Source organism: Hippocampus zosterae, chromosome 11 (genome assembly GCF_025434085.1).
Source record: "Hippocampus zosterae strain Florida chromosome 11, ASM2543408v3, whole genome shotgun sequence".
Classification (NCBI taxonomy): domain Eukaryota; kingdom Metazoa; phylum Chordata; class Actinopteri; order Syngnathiformes; family Syngnathidae; genus Hippocampus; species Hippocampus zosterae.
Window position 1 is genome coordinate 22,081,211 of NC_067461.1, and position 17,292 is coordinate 22,098,502.

At 49.9% G+C, this 17,292-nt stretch overlaps 1 protein-coding gene across 1 annotated transcript in view; it reads right to left on the reverse strand.

The window, feature by feature from the left end:
* The window catches only part of slc2a15a (solute carrier family 2 member 15a), a 41,101-nt gene that overhangs the window by 11,863 nt on the left and 11,946 nt on the right, over positions 1–17,292 (reverse strand). Inside the window, exons 7-9 of the mRNA XM_052081096.1 lie at positions 15,060–15,247; positions 14,735–14,845; positions 14,555–14,656 (exon numbers count right to left, since the gene is read on the reverse strand). Of these exons, the coding sequence (XP_051937056.1) occupies positions 14,555–14,656; positions 14,735–14,845; positions 15,060–15,247 (401 nt within the window). The remainder of the gene's footprint in view (positions 1–14,554; positions 14,657–14,734; positions 14,846–15,059; positions 15,248–17,292) is intronic.

Consider the following 17,292-nt stretch of genomic DNA (forward strand, 5'->3'; position numbering starts at 1 on the left):
CCACCGCAACAAATCATTCTACAGCCCACGTCCCCGCATGGCCTAACTCCGCAAGCAGCCATGGCGGTGCCCTTCAGCCCAGCCCCTCAATGGGGAAACAGACCGGCCCATCTCTGGGGAGCCACGGCCCGTGGAGACAAAGGACGGGCAGGAAGGCCTAATCTCCCGGGGGCCTACAACAGAGACCTAATGCGTGCTATAATTGCGGTCGACCAGGCCACATATCTCGCCAGTGTGATAGGCCCTATAACAATTCCTCTGGAGGTGGCTTCAGAGGGGGAACCAAACCACGAGGCCAAAGGCCTCAGGGCCCGGTAAACCCCTTTGGGGGCCCGGAGCCTGGATTTTAGGGGTGCCCAGAGTGCCCTAAGGGGGGATGTCAGCTGGTAGTGTCAGGTCCGGAACAGGAGCCAACAATAACAGTGAAAGTAAATGATCAGCCTTTGACAGCTAAGGTTGACAGCGGAGCGGCTTTCACGTGTATCCGGCCCGAAGACGCTACACATCTCTCCATGTCCGGTCATTTTGTGCGGCCAATAGGGTTCGAGGGTATTAAACAGCTGATCCCTTCCACAAGACCAGTAAAGCTCTGCTGGCAAGACCACACAATAAAAATTCCAGTCCTGGTGTCAAACCGTACACCCATTGCCCTCCTCGGCAGAGATACCCTGTGTGGATTGACCTGTACCATAAAGTGTTCTCCCGATGGATGTGAGGTTGAAATACCAAACAAAACGTGCCACGAGGTGATGATGCAGTCAAGGTCCGGGAAGTCAACGCCCACTGTAATTTGGGTGGGAGATGTCAGCGACAACCTATTGGAACCTTACAAGAAGTGGGAAAAGTTTATCCGCTCCAATAGACCAGGAGCAAGGACCCCAGAGTACCCATTCCACTGCACGCTACAATATCACAAAGACCTAACGCAGGCACAGGCAGAAGAGTGGTTGCGTCAGCAACCGCAAGAAGTGCAATTGAACGGCACTTGCATTATCCTGGGACCACAGGGAGTGGCCATGAAAATCCAGAGAAACGGATTCATCGACAAGGAATTTAAAGTCAAAAATAGCATCCCACATGTGACTTTGTTGGTAGCAGAAGACTGGGAGCAGCAACATGTAGGAGAAATGATGGCGGAGGCGGAAACACTCAAGTTTTCCCCGCTGGCAGGAAACAATGCTCTGTGGGTGAGTGTTGATAAACGGTTCATGAAGATCATGGTTTCAGCGCATGGACATGGACAGCCCCAAACGGTACAGCTGTCACACGACTCCATCCTCAGTATGACGACAGATCAACTCAAAGAGGACATGCTCCGACAGGTACCCGACTACCTGTGGTCTCGCCACAGTACGGACATTGGATTTGTAAAATCGGCACAACCGGTAACAGTGGATCTTCGGCCAGGCTGCAGACCTCCATGGAAGACACAGTACCCCCTGAAAGAGGAAGCAGTGCGGGGGATTGAAACACAGATCGAAGGATTGCTCGTGGCAAATGTGTTGAGAGTGACGCAGACCCCTCTTAGTAATACGCCAATACTGCCCTTGAAAAAGCCTGACAACACCCACCGGCTAGTACATGACCTTCGAGCCGTGAACGAAGTGGTGATTGACAATTTAGCCGATGTGCCAGATCCGCACACCCTGCTGGCACAGATTCCGCCGGACGCGGAAGGCTTCTCAGTGGTGGACCTTTGTGGCGCCTTTTTCAGTGTCCCACTCAGTAGCGAATCACAAGGACTGTTCGGGTTCACATTCAAAGGACAGTTTTATCAATATCAGAGACTTCCTATGGGTTACAAACATAGCCCTCATGTGTTTAACAAAGTGTTAAAGGATGATCTCGAAGGGCTCGAAAGACAGGTGCATCCATCCATCCATCCATCCATCATCTACCGCTTATCCGGGGCCGGGTCGCGGGGGCAACAGCTTTAGCAGGGAAGCCCAGACTTCCCTCTCCCTAGCTACTTCTTCCCAGGCGTTCCCAGGCCAGCTGGGTGACATAGTCTCTCCAGCGTGTCCTGGGTCTTCCTCTGGGTCTCCTCCCGGTGGGACATGACCGGAACACCTCACCGGGGAGGCGCTCAGGAGGCATCCGAATCAGATGCCCAAGCCACCTCATCTGGCTCCTCTCGATGTGGAGGAGAAGCGGCTCGACTCTGAGCCCCTCCCGGATGACCGAGCTTCTAACCTTATCTCTAAGGGAGAGCCCGGACACCCTGCGAAGAAAACTCATTTCAGCCGCTTGTATCCGGGATCTCGTTCTTTCGGTCACGACCCATAGCTCGTGACCATAGGTGAGGGTTGGGACGTAGATCGACCGGTAAATTGAGAGCTTCGCCTTTTGGCTCAGCTCCTTCTTCACCACGACAGACCGATACAACGTCCGCATCACAGCAGACGCTGCACCGATCCGCCTGTCGATCTCCCGCTCCCTCCTACCCCCACTCGTGAACAAGACCCCAAGATACTTGAACTCCTCCACTTGGGGTAAGATCTCCTCCCCGACCCGGAGGGGGCACTCCACCCTTTTCCGACTGAGGACCATGGTTTCAGATTTGGAGGTGCTGATTTTCATCCCAACCGCTTCACACTCGGCTGCGAAACGCTCCAGTGAGAGTTGGAGAGCCCTGTTTGAAGGAGCCAACAGCACCACATCATCTGCAAAAAGCAGGGATGAAATACTGAGGCCCCCAAAACGGACCCCATCAACGCTTCGGCTGCGCCTAGAAATTCTGTCCATAAAGGTTATGAACAGAATCGGCGACAAAGGGCAGCCTTGGCGGAGTCCTACCTCCACTGGAAACGATTCCGACTTACTGCCTGCAATGCGAACCAAACTCTGACATCGGTGGTATAGTGACCGAACAGCCCGTATCAGGGGATTCGGTACCCCATACCCACGAAGCACCCCCCACAGAACTCCCCGAGGGACACGGTCAAACGCCTTCTCCAAGTCCACAAAACACATGTAGACTGGTTGGGCGAATTCCCACATACCCTCAAGGACCCTGCTAAGGGTGTAGAGCTGGTCCACTGTTCCACGGCCGGGACGAAAACCACACTGCTCCTCCTCAATCTGAGGCTCGACTTCCTGACGGACCCTCCTCTCCAGCACCCCTGAATAGACCTTACCAGGGAGGCTGAGGAGTGTGATCCCTCTGTAGTTGGAACACACCCTCCGGTCCCCCTTTTTAAAAAGAGGGACTACCACCCCGGTCTGCCAATCCAGAGGCACTCTCCCTGTTGTCCACGCGATGTTGCAGAGGCGTGTCAACCAGGACAGCCCCACAACATCCAGAGCCTTGAGGAACTCCGGGCGGATCTCATCCACCCCTGGTCAGCAGCGCCCCATCCCCACTGTACACAGTGTTAGTGGTGGTGCACTGCTTCCCCCCCCCTCCTGAGACGTCGGATGGTGGACCAGAATTTCCTCGAAGCCGTCCGGAAGTCGGCTTCCATGGCCTCACCGAACTCTTCCCACGCTCGGGTTTTTGCCTCGGCGACCACCGAAGCCGCGGCCCGCTTGGCCAATCGATACCCGTCAGCTGCCTCTGGGGTCCCACAGGCCATAAAGGCTCGATAGGACTCCTTCTTCAGCTTGACGGCATCCCTTACTGCTGGGGTCCACCAGCGAGTACGGGGGTTGCCGCCACGACAGGCACCAACCACCTTACGGCCACAACTCAGATTGGCCGCCTCAACAATAGAGGCACGGAACACGGTCCACTCGGGCTCGATGTCCCCGGTCTCCCCCGGAACATGGGAAAAGCTCTGTCGGAAGTGGGAGTTGAAACTCCTTCTGACAGGGGATTCCGCCAGACGCTCCCAACAAACCCTCACTATACGTTTGGGTCTGCCAGGACGGAACGGCATCTTCCCCCACCATCGGAGCCTACTCACCACCAGGTGGTGATCAGTTGACAGCTCCGCCCCTCTCTTCACCCGAGTGTCCAGAACATGCGGCCGCAAATCCGATGATACAACAACAAAGTCGATCATCGAACTGTGGCCTAAGGTGTCCTGGTGCCAAGTGCACATATGGACACCCTTATGTTTGAACAAGGTGTTCGTTATGGACAATCCGTGACGAGCACAGAAGTCCAATAACAAAACACCACTCGGGTTCAGATCGGGGGGGCCGTTCCTCCCAATCACGCCCCTCCAGGTCTCACTGTCATTGCCCACGTGAGCATTGAAGTCCCCCAGCAGAACAAGGGAGTCCCCAGCAGGAGTACTCTCCAGCACACCCTCCAAGGACTCCAAAAAGGGTGGGTATGCTGAGCTGCTGTTTGGTGCATATGCACAAACAACAGTCAGGACCCGTCCCCCCGCCCGCAGGCGGAGGGAGGCAACCCTCTCGTCTGCCGGTGTGAATCCCAATGTACAGGCACTGAGCCGGGTGGCAATGAATATGCCCACACCTGCTCTGCGCCTCTCACCGTGAGCAACTCCAGAGTGGAAGAGAGTCCAACCCCTCTCGAGAGAACTGGTACCAGAACCCAGGCTGTGTGTGGAGGCAAGTCCGACTATATCCAGTCGGAAATTCTCTGCCTCACACACCAGCTCGGGCTCCTTCCCTGCCAGAGAGGTGACATTCCATGTCCCAAGAGCTAGCTTCTGCAGCCGAGGATCGGACCGCCAGGGTCCCCGCCTTTGGCTGCCGCCCAGCTCACATTGCACCCGACCCCTTTGGCCCCTCTCATGGGTGGTGAGCCCATGGGAAGGGGGACCCACGTTGCCTCTTCGGGCTGTGCCCGGCCGGGCCCCATGGGTGTAGGCCCGGCCACCAGGCGCTTGCCAACGAGCCCCACCTCCAGGCCTGGCTCCAGAGGGGGGCCCCGGTGACCCGCGTCCGGGCAAGGGAAACCTTGGTCCATATATTTTGTTCATCATAAGGGGTCTTTGAGCCGTGCTTTGTCTGGCCCCTCACCTAGAACCTGTTTGCCATGGGTGACCCTGCCAGGGGCATAAAGCCCCAGACAACTTAGCTTCTAGGATCATTGGGACACACAAACCCCTCCACCACGGTAAGGTGACGACTCACGGAGGGGAGACAGGTGCAGAGCACTGTTATTCAATATGTGGACGACATTATTGTCTGTGCATCGGATGTCGAGACGTGCCACAAAGACTCGATCAAACTGTTGCAAATTTTGGCAGAAAATGGTCATAAAGTGTCACAAAAGAAATTACAATACTGTCAAAAACAGGTTGACTATTTGGGCCAGAAAATATCGTATGGACAGAGACGTATCTCAGATGGCCATTTGGAGGCGATACGAACGGCTCCAAAACCCAGAACTGTTCGGCAAATGTTAACCTTTCTGGGAATTGCGGGATATTCGGCCTCCTGGGTCGAAGAATACGCCAAATTGGTAGGGCCGTTAAGAGCTATGATCAAAGACACAGGTAATAATGATCTCCACGCCACGCTGGATTGGACACAGGATGGCCATGTGGCGTTTGAAACAATCAAAGCAAGATTGCAAGAGGCTCCGGCATTGGCTTCACCAGATTACTCGAAAAATTTTGTGTTATTCACGTCAATCTCGGCGGGGGGTAGGTTTGCATGTGCAATTCTTTGTCAGCCTACAGGTACGGGGTCTGGACCCCAACCTGTGGCCTATTATTCGACATCCTACTCCGAGGTGGAGATGGGCCTGCCGCCATGCTATAGAGCAATGGTTGGAGTCTATTTGATGTATGACAAAGCCTCGGCTATCACCATGGGCTATCCTGTGACAATTCTTACTCACCATAGTCTTCGGACTCTGTTGAACCATGGCAAGTACACCTTGACAGAGCCCCGGCTTCGGGACTATTACAGGCTCTTGGAGCAAGAGGATGTCACTCTAGCAAGGTGTACTACTGTAAACCCAGCTGAGTTTTTGCCAACTTCAGAGGATGGGGACCCCCACGATTGTTTGCATGAGTCAGAAAAATACTCTAGACTGCGGTCCGATTTGCAAGCTATCCCCCTGAGGGAAGCGGATCTCGAACTATGGACAGACGGCTCTTGTTATCGAGTCGGAGAAAATTTATGCGCAGGCTATGCGGTCGTGCAAGCGCAGGGACCTGAGTTTGTAACGATCAAAGCCGAAGTGGAGAAGGGTTCCATGTGAACAGCAGTTGAACATGGGTCAGTCGGTCCTAAGGGATGAAGGAGTGGGAACATCGGCGTAGCGCCACTTCCTTGGGTTTTTATTTTCCTTTTTGTGTGATGTGTTGCATGATTCCACTGGAATGTGATCCACCGTATGTTGTTGCCCGGCCCGCGACCAGTTTACCATCTTTATTGTGTCAAAGTTGCATGTGTTTTGGGTTGAGTGCCATTGTCATCACGCGATACTGGCAGGAGTTCTTATTCGTTCCAGAACCTCTGCATGCTGACCGGGGCCGTGCAAGGGACTCTATGGACAGTGACCTGGACATAAGGACTTTGTATGGACAGCAGGCCCTGGGCAGTGATACCCAGCACGTTCTATCGCTGAAGATTCGGGAAATGGACTCTGCCTCGGCACGCACTTACACATGAAGAAGGGGGGCGACATTTCGGGGGCTTGTTTTGATAGCATGTTTTGATACCTCATTACTATATACCTCATTGTTTATTCCAATATTTTTACCTCATTTTGTTACCTGCTGGCCGGCTGATCATGTGACGGTACAATTTCACTGTTTGGTGATAGGGGGACATGTCATTCCATTTTCACACTGTTTGGTGAGCTCATACTGTTTTGTGGATTGTAATGTGCCAGGGCTCCTTACACCTGGTTGACACCAGGTGAAGGGAACCACTGGGGATGGTAGAAAGGGCCTTCCTCTTTTTCCTTGTCATTAGACTGCCGAGGTTTTTTCTTGAGGAGGGGCCGGCAGCTTTTTGGGGCTTCTAACGGGCCACACCAAATTCATTACTTCGCAATTTGTCACCGTTGTAAGGGTATTACCTAAGGGGGGTGGTATCGTCGTTTGAATTATGTGGACTTCAATTTTCTTTGCTTGTGGTTCCTGAGAGGCCTCAGATTGTTGTCAGGGAGCAATTGGCTAACTAAATAGTTTGAGCTTTCCTAGTTAAAATAACCTTACGTAGCATGCCTTGAGCGTGATTTCGGCTGAAGATTTTGGGCCAAATTGTAGACGTGAGCATATATAAAATTTGGTTGGGGGAAGATGTTTGGACCTTTACCGATGTTATCTTTTGTTAGACCGTTTCCGGGACTATTACTTTGTCCCGGAAGGGGGGAATGAAGTGTAATTTGGAATTCCCTCTCTATTCCTGTAGGTGGCCTTAGAATGTCCACCTGGCGTCAGTAACACGATTCTATTCTATATTTGCTGGTCAGGGAGAATTCAGTTTCAGCAATGTGTGCAATCCTATAATAAGGTAAAGTGGCTGTTGTCGTCCATCACCAACAGCGCTGGTCAAGATCTCCTTTTTAGGACTGAAGTAAACTAGTAGATTGAAAACCGCAGCTGGTGCACAAAGCCATGACATCAGCTCCTTGCCAGGTATAAAAGATACGGGCCTGACAGGGGTTGGGGGGCTTTTTTACATCCATGCCTTGGGCCACTCAACTTTTTGGAAAGACTTCACTCTGACATTGGTTGAATAAAATCTTTTCCCAATCAGCCGTGGTCCCTGAAGTGCTCATTCGTCGGGAAACAGCCATCGATCACCGAGTGTTTTTTGAAGACCAGCGAAGCAGCAAAAACCATATACCACATTTTTCTCCAAGATCCCCGCTAATCTATTTAAATACCTGTCAATACCTAAACAAGTTGATCGATCACAGCAAATGAAGATTAACATGGAGACGTTGACTACCGTAGTCCAGTGGTTAGCATGTCGGCTTCACAGTGCAGAGGTACCGGGTTCGATTCCAGCTCCGGCCTCCCTGTGTGGAGTTTGCATGTTCTCCCGAGGCCTGCGTGGGTTTTCTCCAGGTGCTCCGGTTTCCTCCCACATTCCAAAAACATTCATGGCAGGCTGATTGGGCGCTCTAAATTGTCCCTCGGTGTGAGTGTGGGCGTGGATGGTTGTTCGTCTCTGTGTGCCTTGCGATTGGCTGGCAACTGATTCAGGGTGTCCCCCGCCTACTGCCCGAAGACGGCTGGGATAGGCTCCAGCACCCCCCGCGACCCTAGTGAGGATCAAGCGGTTCGGAAAATGGATGGATGGATGACTACCGTCAAGGCAAGGGCCCTCAATGGACACTTGCTTCTCAGAATCACACAGAAGACTGATAATTCCTCTTCTCCTCTCTGGTAATCATTGAGAGGTAGTCAGCTTTTATGTTTTGAACTGTTTACATGTTCCTTTGCTAGGAATGCCTTGAAGACTCTAAATATTTTGCAGAACCGTTTTGCAAAAATTGCTTAATTTGAGCAGCAACTTTCTATTTGTGTAGCGATTTTATTTCTCATCTCATCCTCCATCTAATTCTCTTCAGCTTTTCCGAGGTTGGGTTGCGTGGGGAGCAGCTTCAGCAGGGAATTCCAGACTTCCCTCTACCAAGCCTCATAGCCTTCTGCCAGTGGAGAAGCATCCAGAAGGAATATAATAAGATGCCCAAGCCACCTTATCTGGCTCCTCTCAATGTGAAGGAGCTGTGGCTCGGCTCTGAGCCCCTTCAGGATGGCTGAAGGGGCTTATTTCTAAGGGAGAACCCAGACACCCTTCGGAGGAAAAACATTTTGACTACTTGTCTGCTCGAGTTTTTCCCTTGGGGAACGCCAAAGCTGCATTCCATTTGGCCAGCTAGTACCTCGCCAGCTACCTCTGGACTCCCATTGTCCAAAAATCTGCAATAGGGCTCCTGTTTCAGCTTGATGGCATCTTGTACTGCCGGTTTCCACCAGCGGGTTCAGGGCCACCATGAGAGGAGCCAACCACCTTAAAGCCATAGCTCCAATCAGCCATGTCAACAATGGAGGTGCCCAACATGGCTGTCTTGGACTCAATGTCCCTTGCTTCTCCCGGGACATGGGTGAAAGTCTGCTGGAGGTGGCTGTTGATGAAAAAGACAGGGGATTCTGTCATTCCCAGCAAACCCTCACCATATGTTGGGGCTGTCAAATCACATCTTCCCCCACCATTTGAGCCAACACAACACCAGCTGATGATCAGTTGACAGCTCCGCCACTTTCTTCACCCAAGTGTACAAAACACATGGCTGCCAATCCGATGACACAACCATTAAGTCGATGATCATATGGAGGCCTAAGGTGTACTGGTACCAAGTGCACATATTGCCACCTTAATGTTTGATCACAGTGTTTGTTATTGACAATATGTGAAAAGCACAGAAGTCCAGGAACAAAACACTGCTCGATTTCAAATTGCAGTTCTTCTCAATCACACCCCTTCCAGGTCTCACTAGCATTGCCCACGTGAGTAATGAACCCCCCCAGTAGACCAAGGGAGTCCCCAGGGAGAGCACGCTCCAGCATACTCTCCACGGACTTCAAAAATGGTATGTACTCTGAAGTGCTGTTTGGTGCATAGAAGTAAACAGTTTGGACCCGCCACCCCACCCGAAGACTGAAGGCCAAGAGACTGCCACATTTCATGAGTTTCAAGTTATTTCCAAGACAAGTGTGAACTATAGGTGAGGGACCAGACAAACCACAGCTCACAAACCCCTTATGAAGAACAAAATAAATGGAACCCAGTTTCCCTTGCCCGGACGTGGGTCACCGGGGTCCCCCTCTGGAGCGAGGCCTGTGGGGGCGGCTCGTTGGCTCAGCCCGAAGAGGCAATGTGGGCCCTCCTTCTCATGGGCTCACCACCCATGGGAGGGGCCAAAGGGGTCGGGTGCAGTGTGAGCTGGGCTGCAGTCAAAGGCGGGGACCCTGGCGGTCCGATCCTCGGCTGCAGAAGCTAGCTCTAGGGCAGGGGTGCCCATTAGGTAGATCCTGATCTACCGGTAGATCTAAGACAGGTCCCAAGTAGACCCGAGGAGTGTCGAGGAGAAAAAAAAAACAACCATTTGTGTGTCTTTGTACATGTTAATAATATATATGTTTTGTGTTAATGTACGCTGCACCCTAATCATCCTATCAGTCTCATTTTCACACAAAAAAAAATTAAAAAATAAAAAAAAGCAGGTAAATCTTGAATTTACGGTGGCGCGTGATTACGTCACTGGAAGTTGTTTGCGCTCAGCAGTCTGCAATTATCGTCATTATTCTCATTCAGAGTTTGCTTCGTGTACAATTCACCGAGGGCACGGGCAAAGAATAGGAATCGAGGAGGGCCCAGGGAAGCACTTTAAAACTCTACGTGTGAACTACGATAGTTAACAGGCTGTAAAAGTGTATCGCATGCCTCAGTTTCAGGCTGTTTCTCATCATGGCGTGCATGTGTGCGTGTGTGTGCGCGTGCGCTCGCGTGCCGGTAAGGGTAGATCCCGGGAGGTTAGTTGATCAAGAAGTAGATCTTCGGTCCAAAAAGTTTGGGCACCCCTGCTCTATGGACACGGAATGTCACCTATCTTGCAGGGAAGGAGCTGGTGTGTGAAGTAGAAAAGTTCAGACTGGATATAGTCAGACTTACCTCCACACATAGCCTGGGTTCTGGTACCAGTTCTCTCGAGAAGGGTTGGACTCTCTTCCACTCTGGAGTTGCTCACGGTGAGAGGCCCAGAGCAGGTGTGGGCATACTCATTGCCCCCCGGCTCAGTGCCTGTACATTGGGGTAGACGAGAGGGTTGCCTCCCTCCGCCTTCGGGTGGGGGGATGGGTCCTGACTGTTGTTTGTGCTGACTATTGTTTATGCTCACATGGGCAACGACAGTGAGACCTGGAGGGGCGTGATTGGGAGGAACGCCCCCCCGATCAGAACTCAAGTGGTGTTTCGTTCTTGGACTTCCGTGCTCGTCACGGATTGTCCATAACGAACACCTTGTTCAAACATAAGGGTGTCCATATGTTCACTTGGCACCAGGACACTCTTGGCCGCAGTTCAATGATTGACTTTGTGGTTCTATCATCGGATTTGCAGCCGCATGTTTTGGACACTCAGGTGAAGAAAGGGGTGGAGCTGTCAACTGGTCACCACCTGGTGGTGAGTAGGCTCCGATGGTGGGGGAAGATGCCGGTCCGACCTGGCATACCCAAATATTGTGAGGGTTTGTTGGGAGCGTCTGGGACTCAGCCAGGGGGAATCCCCTGTCAGAAGGAGTTTCAACTCCCACCTCGGACAAGTCTTTTCCCAAGTCCCGGAGGAGGCGGGGGACGTTGAATCTGAGTGGACCATGTTCCATGCCTCTATTGTTGAGGCGGCCAACCTGAGTTGTGGCCATAAGGTTGTTGGTGCAACCCCCGGACTCGCTGTTGGACGCTAGCAGTAAGGGATGCCGTCAAGCTGAAAAGGAGTCCTATCGGGTCTTTATGGCCTGTGGGACCCCAGAGGCAGCTGACGGGTATCGACTGGCCAAGCGGAATGCAGCTTCGGTGGTCGCCGAGGCAAAAATCCGGGCGTGAGAAGAGTTCAGTGAGGCCATGGAAGCCGACTTCCGGATGGCTTTGAGGAAATTCTGGCCCACCATCAGATGTCTCAGGAGGGGGAACCAGTGCACTACTAACACTGTACAGTGGGGATGGGGCGCTGTTGACCTCGACTCGGGACGTTGTGAGCCAGTGTGCGGAGTACTTCGAAGACCTCCTCAACTCCACCAGCATACCTTCCTTGGAGGAAGCAGAGTCTGGGAACTCTGAGGTGGGCTCTCCTATCTCTGTGGTCGAAGTCACCGATGTGGTTAAAAAGCTCCTTGGTGGCAAGGGCCCAGTGGTGGATGAGATCCGCCCGGAGTTCCTCAAGGCTCTGGATGTTGTGGGGCTGTCCTGGTTGACCCGCCTCTGCAACATCGCGTGGCCTCTGGATTGGCAGACCGGGATGGTAGTCCTTCTTTTTAAAAAGGGGGACCAGAGGGTGTGTTCCAACTACAGAGGGATCACACTCCTCAGCCTCCCTGGTAAGGTCTATTCAGGGGTGCTGGAGAGGAGGATCCGTCAGGAAGTCGAGCCTCAGATCGAGGAGGAGCGGTGTGGTTTTCGTCCCGTGGAACAGTGGACCAGCTCTACACCCTTAGCAGGGTCCTCCATGGTATGTGGGAATTCGCCCAACCAGTCTACATGTGTTTTGTAGACTTACCACCGATGTCAGAGTTTGGTTCGCATTGCCGGCAGTAAGTCAGAATCGTTTCCAGTGAGGGTAGGACTCAGCCGAGGCTGCCCTTTGTTGCTGATTCTGTTCATCTTTATGGACAGAATTTCTAGGCGCAGTCGAAGCATTGAGGGTGTCCGTTTTGGTGGCCTCAGTATTGCATCTCTGCTTTTTGTTGATGATGTGGTACTGTTGAGTCCTTCAAGCAGGGCTTTCCAACTCTCACTGGAGCGTTTCGCAGTCGAGTGTGAAGCGGTTGGGATGAAAATCAGCACCTCCAAATCTGAAACCATGGTCCTCAGTCGGAAAAGGGTGGAGTTTACGTATCTTCGGGTCTTGTTCATGGGTGAGGGCAGGAGGGAGCGAGAGATTGACAGGCGGATCGGTGCAGCGTCTGCTGTGATGCGGGCGTTGTATCGGTCTGTCGTGGTAAAGAATGAGCTGAGCCAAAGGGTGAAGCTCTCAATTTACCGGTCGATCTACATTTCAACCCTCATCTATGGTCACAAGCTATGGGTCGTGACCGAAAGAACGAGATCACGGATACAAGCGGCCGAAATGAAATTTCTCCGCAGGGTGTCCGGGCTTTGCCTTAGAGATAAGGTGAGAAGCTCGGTCATCCGGGAGCGGCTCAGAGTGGAGCTGCTTCTCCTCCACATCGAGAGGAGCCAGATGAGGTGGCTTGGGCATCTGATTCGGATGCCACCAGAGCGCCTCCCTGGTAGACGTGTTCCGGGCATGTCCCACCGGGAGGAGACCCCGAGGTCGACCCAGGACATGCTGGAGAGACTATGTCACCCAGCTGCCCTGGGAACGCCTCGGGATCCCCCGGGGAGAGCTGGAAGAAGTAGCTAAGGAGAGGGACGTCTGGGCTTCCCTGCAAAACTTTCTGCCCCCGCGACCCGGCCCCGGATAAGCGGTAGAAGATGGATGGATGGATGGTGTGTACTATATCCACATCGTTATCTACATCAAATGTTCTAAAAATGGAAATATCGAAATGTAAATTCATCCATCCATCCATCTATGTTCTAATCCACTTATTTTCACAAGGGTCACTGGAACCTAGTTAGCTGTCTTCGGGCAGCCAGCCAATTGCGGGGCACACTGAAATGAACAACCATCTGTGCTCACACTCACACCAAAGGACAATTTAGAGCAGGGGTGTCCAAACTTTTTGCTAGGGGGGCCAGATTTTATGTGGTAAAATGTCGGGGGGCCGACCTTGGCTGACATTCTTTACATTGAACAACAATATTGTTCAACAAATTTTAGTAAGCCAGTCTGTTTCATGTTTCCATTTTTATTTTAATTTCAACAATCTTAAGAATTTCTTTTGGTTCATTTGAAACAGGTATATCACATGCAACTGCTTATTCACTTGACTTTTTCTTAAACAGAAGTCTCCTGAGTGCAAATTGATTGATTTGAAACATAAAATGTATCACCATGACTTTTCAATAGTCACAAAACCTTTGACTCGAACAACAGGGAAATGAACAAGCAATACACATATCCACAACTGCACTATCATTTGAAATATGACATATCAGTCAATATGTAAGTTGAAGGGTTCGCAGGTTTTAAATGGATTGCTCTACGTTTAGAATGGGCAAAAAGGAGAGGACGACTTCGTTTGAACACAACTCTTTCTCTTTTATTTTTCTCTCCTCAACCGCTCCCCGCTAACGCTCCAACCAACACTCCCCCTTCCGGTAACGACTCGCCTTCCTGTTTTTCTTCTCCAATCACATGTAAGCAACCTAAGAATATTTCAGGACGTATTAAACAGAGTATAATTAAGGTAACTAACATAAAAGAATATAATGCATGAATATAAAATGATAATAATTAACAATTTAACAAAAGCTTACAAATATAAACACGGAGTGATGTCTTGTTAACTCGTGAGTGATGCCCTCTAGTGTCTAAATGCTATTACTCATTTAGTGAATGCTATTACTCATTTAGCCACTAGAGGGAAGCAGTACTCTATGAAACATCACTCACCAGTCTACGAGACCTCAGTCAATGCAACACGTGTTCCATTGCGCCCAACCTGCGGGCCAGACGGCACTGATTTTATGACAGGGGCCGAGGGCCGGATGAAATTCGACCGCGGGCCGGATTTGGCCCCCGGGCCGGACTTTGGACATGCCTGATTTAGAGTTTTCCATCAACATGCCACTGCACAGGAAAGCCAGAGTTGGAATCGAAAACTGCACCTCTGCACTGTGAGGCCGACATGCTAACCAGTTGACCACCGGACCGCCAAAAAAAACACACATTTTCAGAATAGAAATCTACAAATTCATAGTCTGGACCAACAAACATTCATCAGTATCAGTTTGACCTATTTAGCCAAGGAAACAAACACGCTCACCTGTAAAATTAGGGTGAATGTAATGCCAGCACTGCAGATGCCCATTATGGTGAAGCCTCCAACCATAAGAGGCCGCCTCCCCAGCTTCTCTATGGTGAAACACTACAGGACAACATGTTTGTGGAAAACATACTTTTTCAATGAATTCAATGTTTTGATTGCATATACATGTAAGCATACCCCAATGAGTCCAGCAATGATCTCTATTACTCCTGTGCCTGCTGTAGTGTATGGGATCTCTGCTGTCGGGATCCCTGCGTTCTTAAATATGTCATTGGTGTAGAACCAGATCTATGAGGAAAAATATGGCTTGTATGAATGTATTTGTTAGTGCATATGTATATATATATATATATATATATATATATATATATATATATATATATATATATATATATATATATATATATATATATTCTTATATATATATATATATATTCTTATATATATATATTGTGTGTGTTTATATATATATATAACACACACACACACACAAACCCCTTACAGCATCAATTCCAGAGAGCTGCATCCCGATGTTGATGACCACCACACTGAGGACCTGCCAGCGAACTGTGTCATCAAGGAGCAGATTCCACACTGACAGTGTCTCCAGTGATGACAAAGAACGCTGCTCTTCTTGCATCTCCTCAATCTCAGCCTGGATATTACAATTGGCTCTGTACCACTTCAGAGCTAGGGAAAGGCAAACTGGGCATCATAAAACAATACAGTACCACATATAGCACACATTTCTTCTTGCTTGGCTCTCGATGAAGGCGGACGGTTTTTGCTTTCTGCGCTGTCCCCCACCCACCCGGCCCTTCCCTGCTCGCGACTCAGTCCTTGTGCTGTCTAATGTCTGACTTTTCCTAGCTTCCTGTCGTATTTTCATCCTAAAAACAAACATGGAATTGATTGGCTGGTCTCTCGATGCCATCGACAACATTTTCTCGATGAGAAGAGCAGGCAGTGGGGAGCCTACTTGCCCCTCGGGGACTTTTGCTGCTGGGTACACCCTAGATTCTTGGAGGAAGCTGAGAATGGTGTGCCTGTCAACACTGTCCGTTGAGGATTTGGACGACATCTACATTTTCGGCCTTCCGATAACAGGTATGCTGCTGTTTGGTGTGAGCAGTTGCCTGATCTATCGAAAATTCAACCGACGGGAGCGGCTCTATTGAACGAGGCTGGAGAAAACTGGAATCCGTGTTCAATTACTGACTGAAATCATGGATTTGGCTGATCGATGCCACTAAAGAGACATAAGCCACGGACTCAAGGCTGTCTTAAATTCTTGGGCAGCCTGCTACCAAAACAACATCTGCTATCTCGACCTTCCCCTGATGAAAATATGCACGGAAGCTCGTCCCCCACCATTACCCCCTCCCTCATACATTCCCTTGATTCACCTTCTTCATTGTTTATGTCTTGTGACCTGTTGTAACTGTCATATGCTTATGCTGGAGTTTTTTTTTAGATGAACAGGTGCCATATGTGCTTGGCAAGTGGTGACAGATGTGTCACATGGCCTTATCGTACTAAAGGCAATGAAAGCCTCCAAGCAGCATCACTTTGTCTTTCTCGTGTGTGTGAATGTGTGTGTGTGTGTGTGTGTCTATGCGTGTGTATGTTGAGGAGGGGTAGTGTTTAATTGTCCTGGTGGGCATTCCATCAATACTGATGGAAGGTCCATCACTAATGGATTTTCTTACAAATGACAAGAAACTTTAAAAAATTGCTGTACTAAACACCAATGGAAACCTGTTATCATCCGTTACCGCAAACTCGGTCTGTATTCAACAGACTTTCGTTTTGCTGACAACTGACAGAAGTGCGCCGTCTTTGTTCATGGGGGTGACTACACTGGGGTCGTTTCAGGCGAAGCGGAGGAGTAGGTCGTCCTTGTCCTCCAACAGGAAACATCACTAATTAATTGTGGTTGTACTGGCTGCTAAATCTCAGTTCCCATTCTTCAAGCCTGCTCTTTTTTTACGTTTAACCCTATTGATAAAATGTAGGCTAAATGCTCAAAACAAAATGTTTCCCACAATGCCAAAGAGTATTGTATTGAGATGGCGCATGGGCAAGCAAAAATATTCCAATTACAGCAATACGTTTTAAAATAAGAAAGTAAACATTGTTTCTTAATATTTTTATGTCCATGGTGCATGATTTCTGTTCATTATTTCCCCATATTGACGTGCGGATGTTTTTAAAATTTAGACAACATTTTGTCAATACATTCAAATGTATTTTGCAAACTCGTTCAAATACGTTTCCAAAGTACATCCCACAGACCGCAAAAACATTGTCCCATTTTGCCCAAGTGTGGTTAAAGTAACAATAACAGAGTGACAGACTGATGCTGACGGACTGGCAGCCCAACTGCTGACGAATAACGGACCGGTGAAATTTCTTGTGGTGCCCACCACCAGTAAACCCTTTGTAAACCTTTCTTTTTTTTCATTTTTTACTAACTTAAAATAGCAGTGATGAACTCTACTTTTGCGATGATTGACTCGTGGTTAAAATAACGATGATGGATTGACGATGACAGAGAGGCCATGAGTGAATAATGAATGATGGACAGGCAACATTAATTGGCACCCTTCTCATTTAGTGTTAATGGGCCACTTCTGACTCAGTATTTTTATTACTTCCTCCATTGTCCGACTGCACAAACAAAACCTTTGAATGAGAAAAACGTCATTCGAAATTCAGATCCATCAAAATATTAT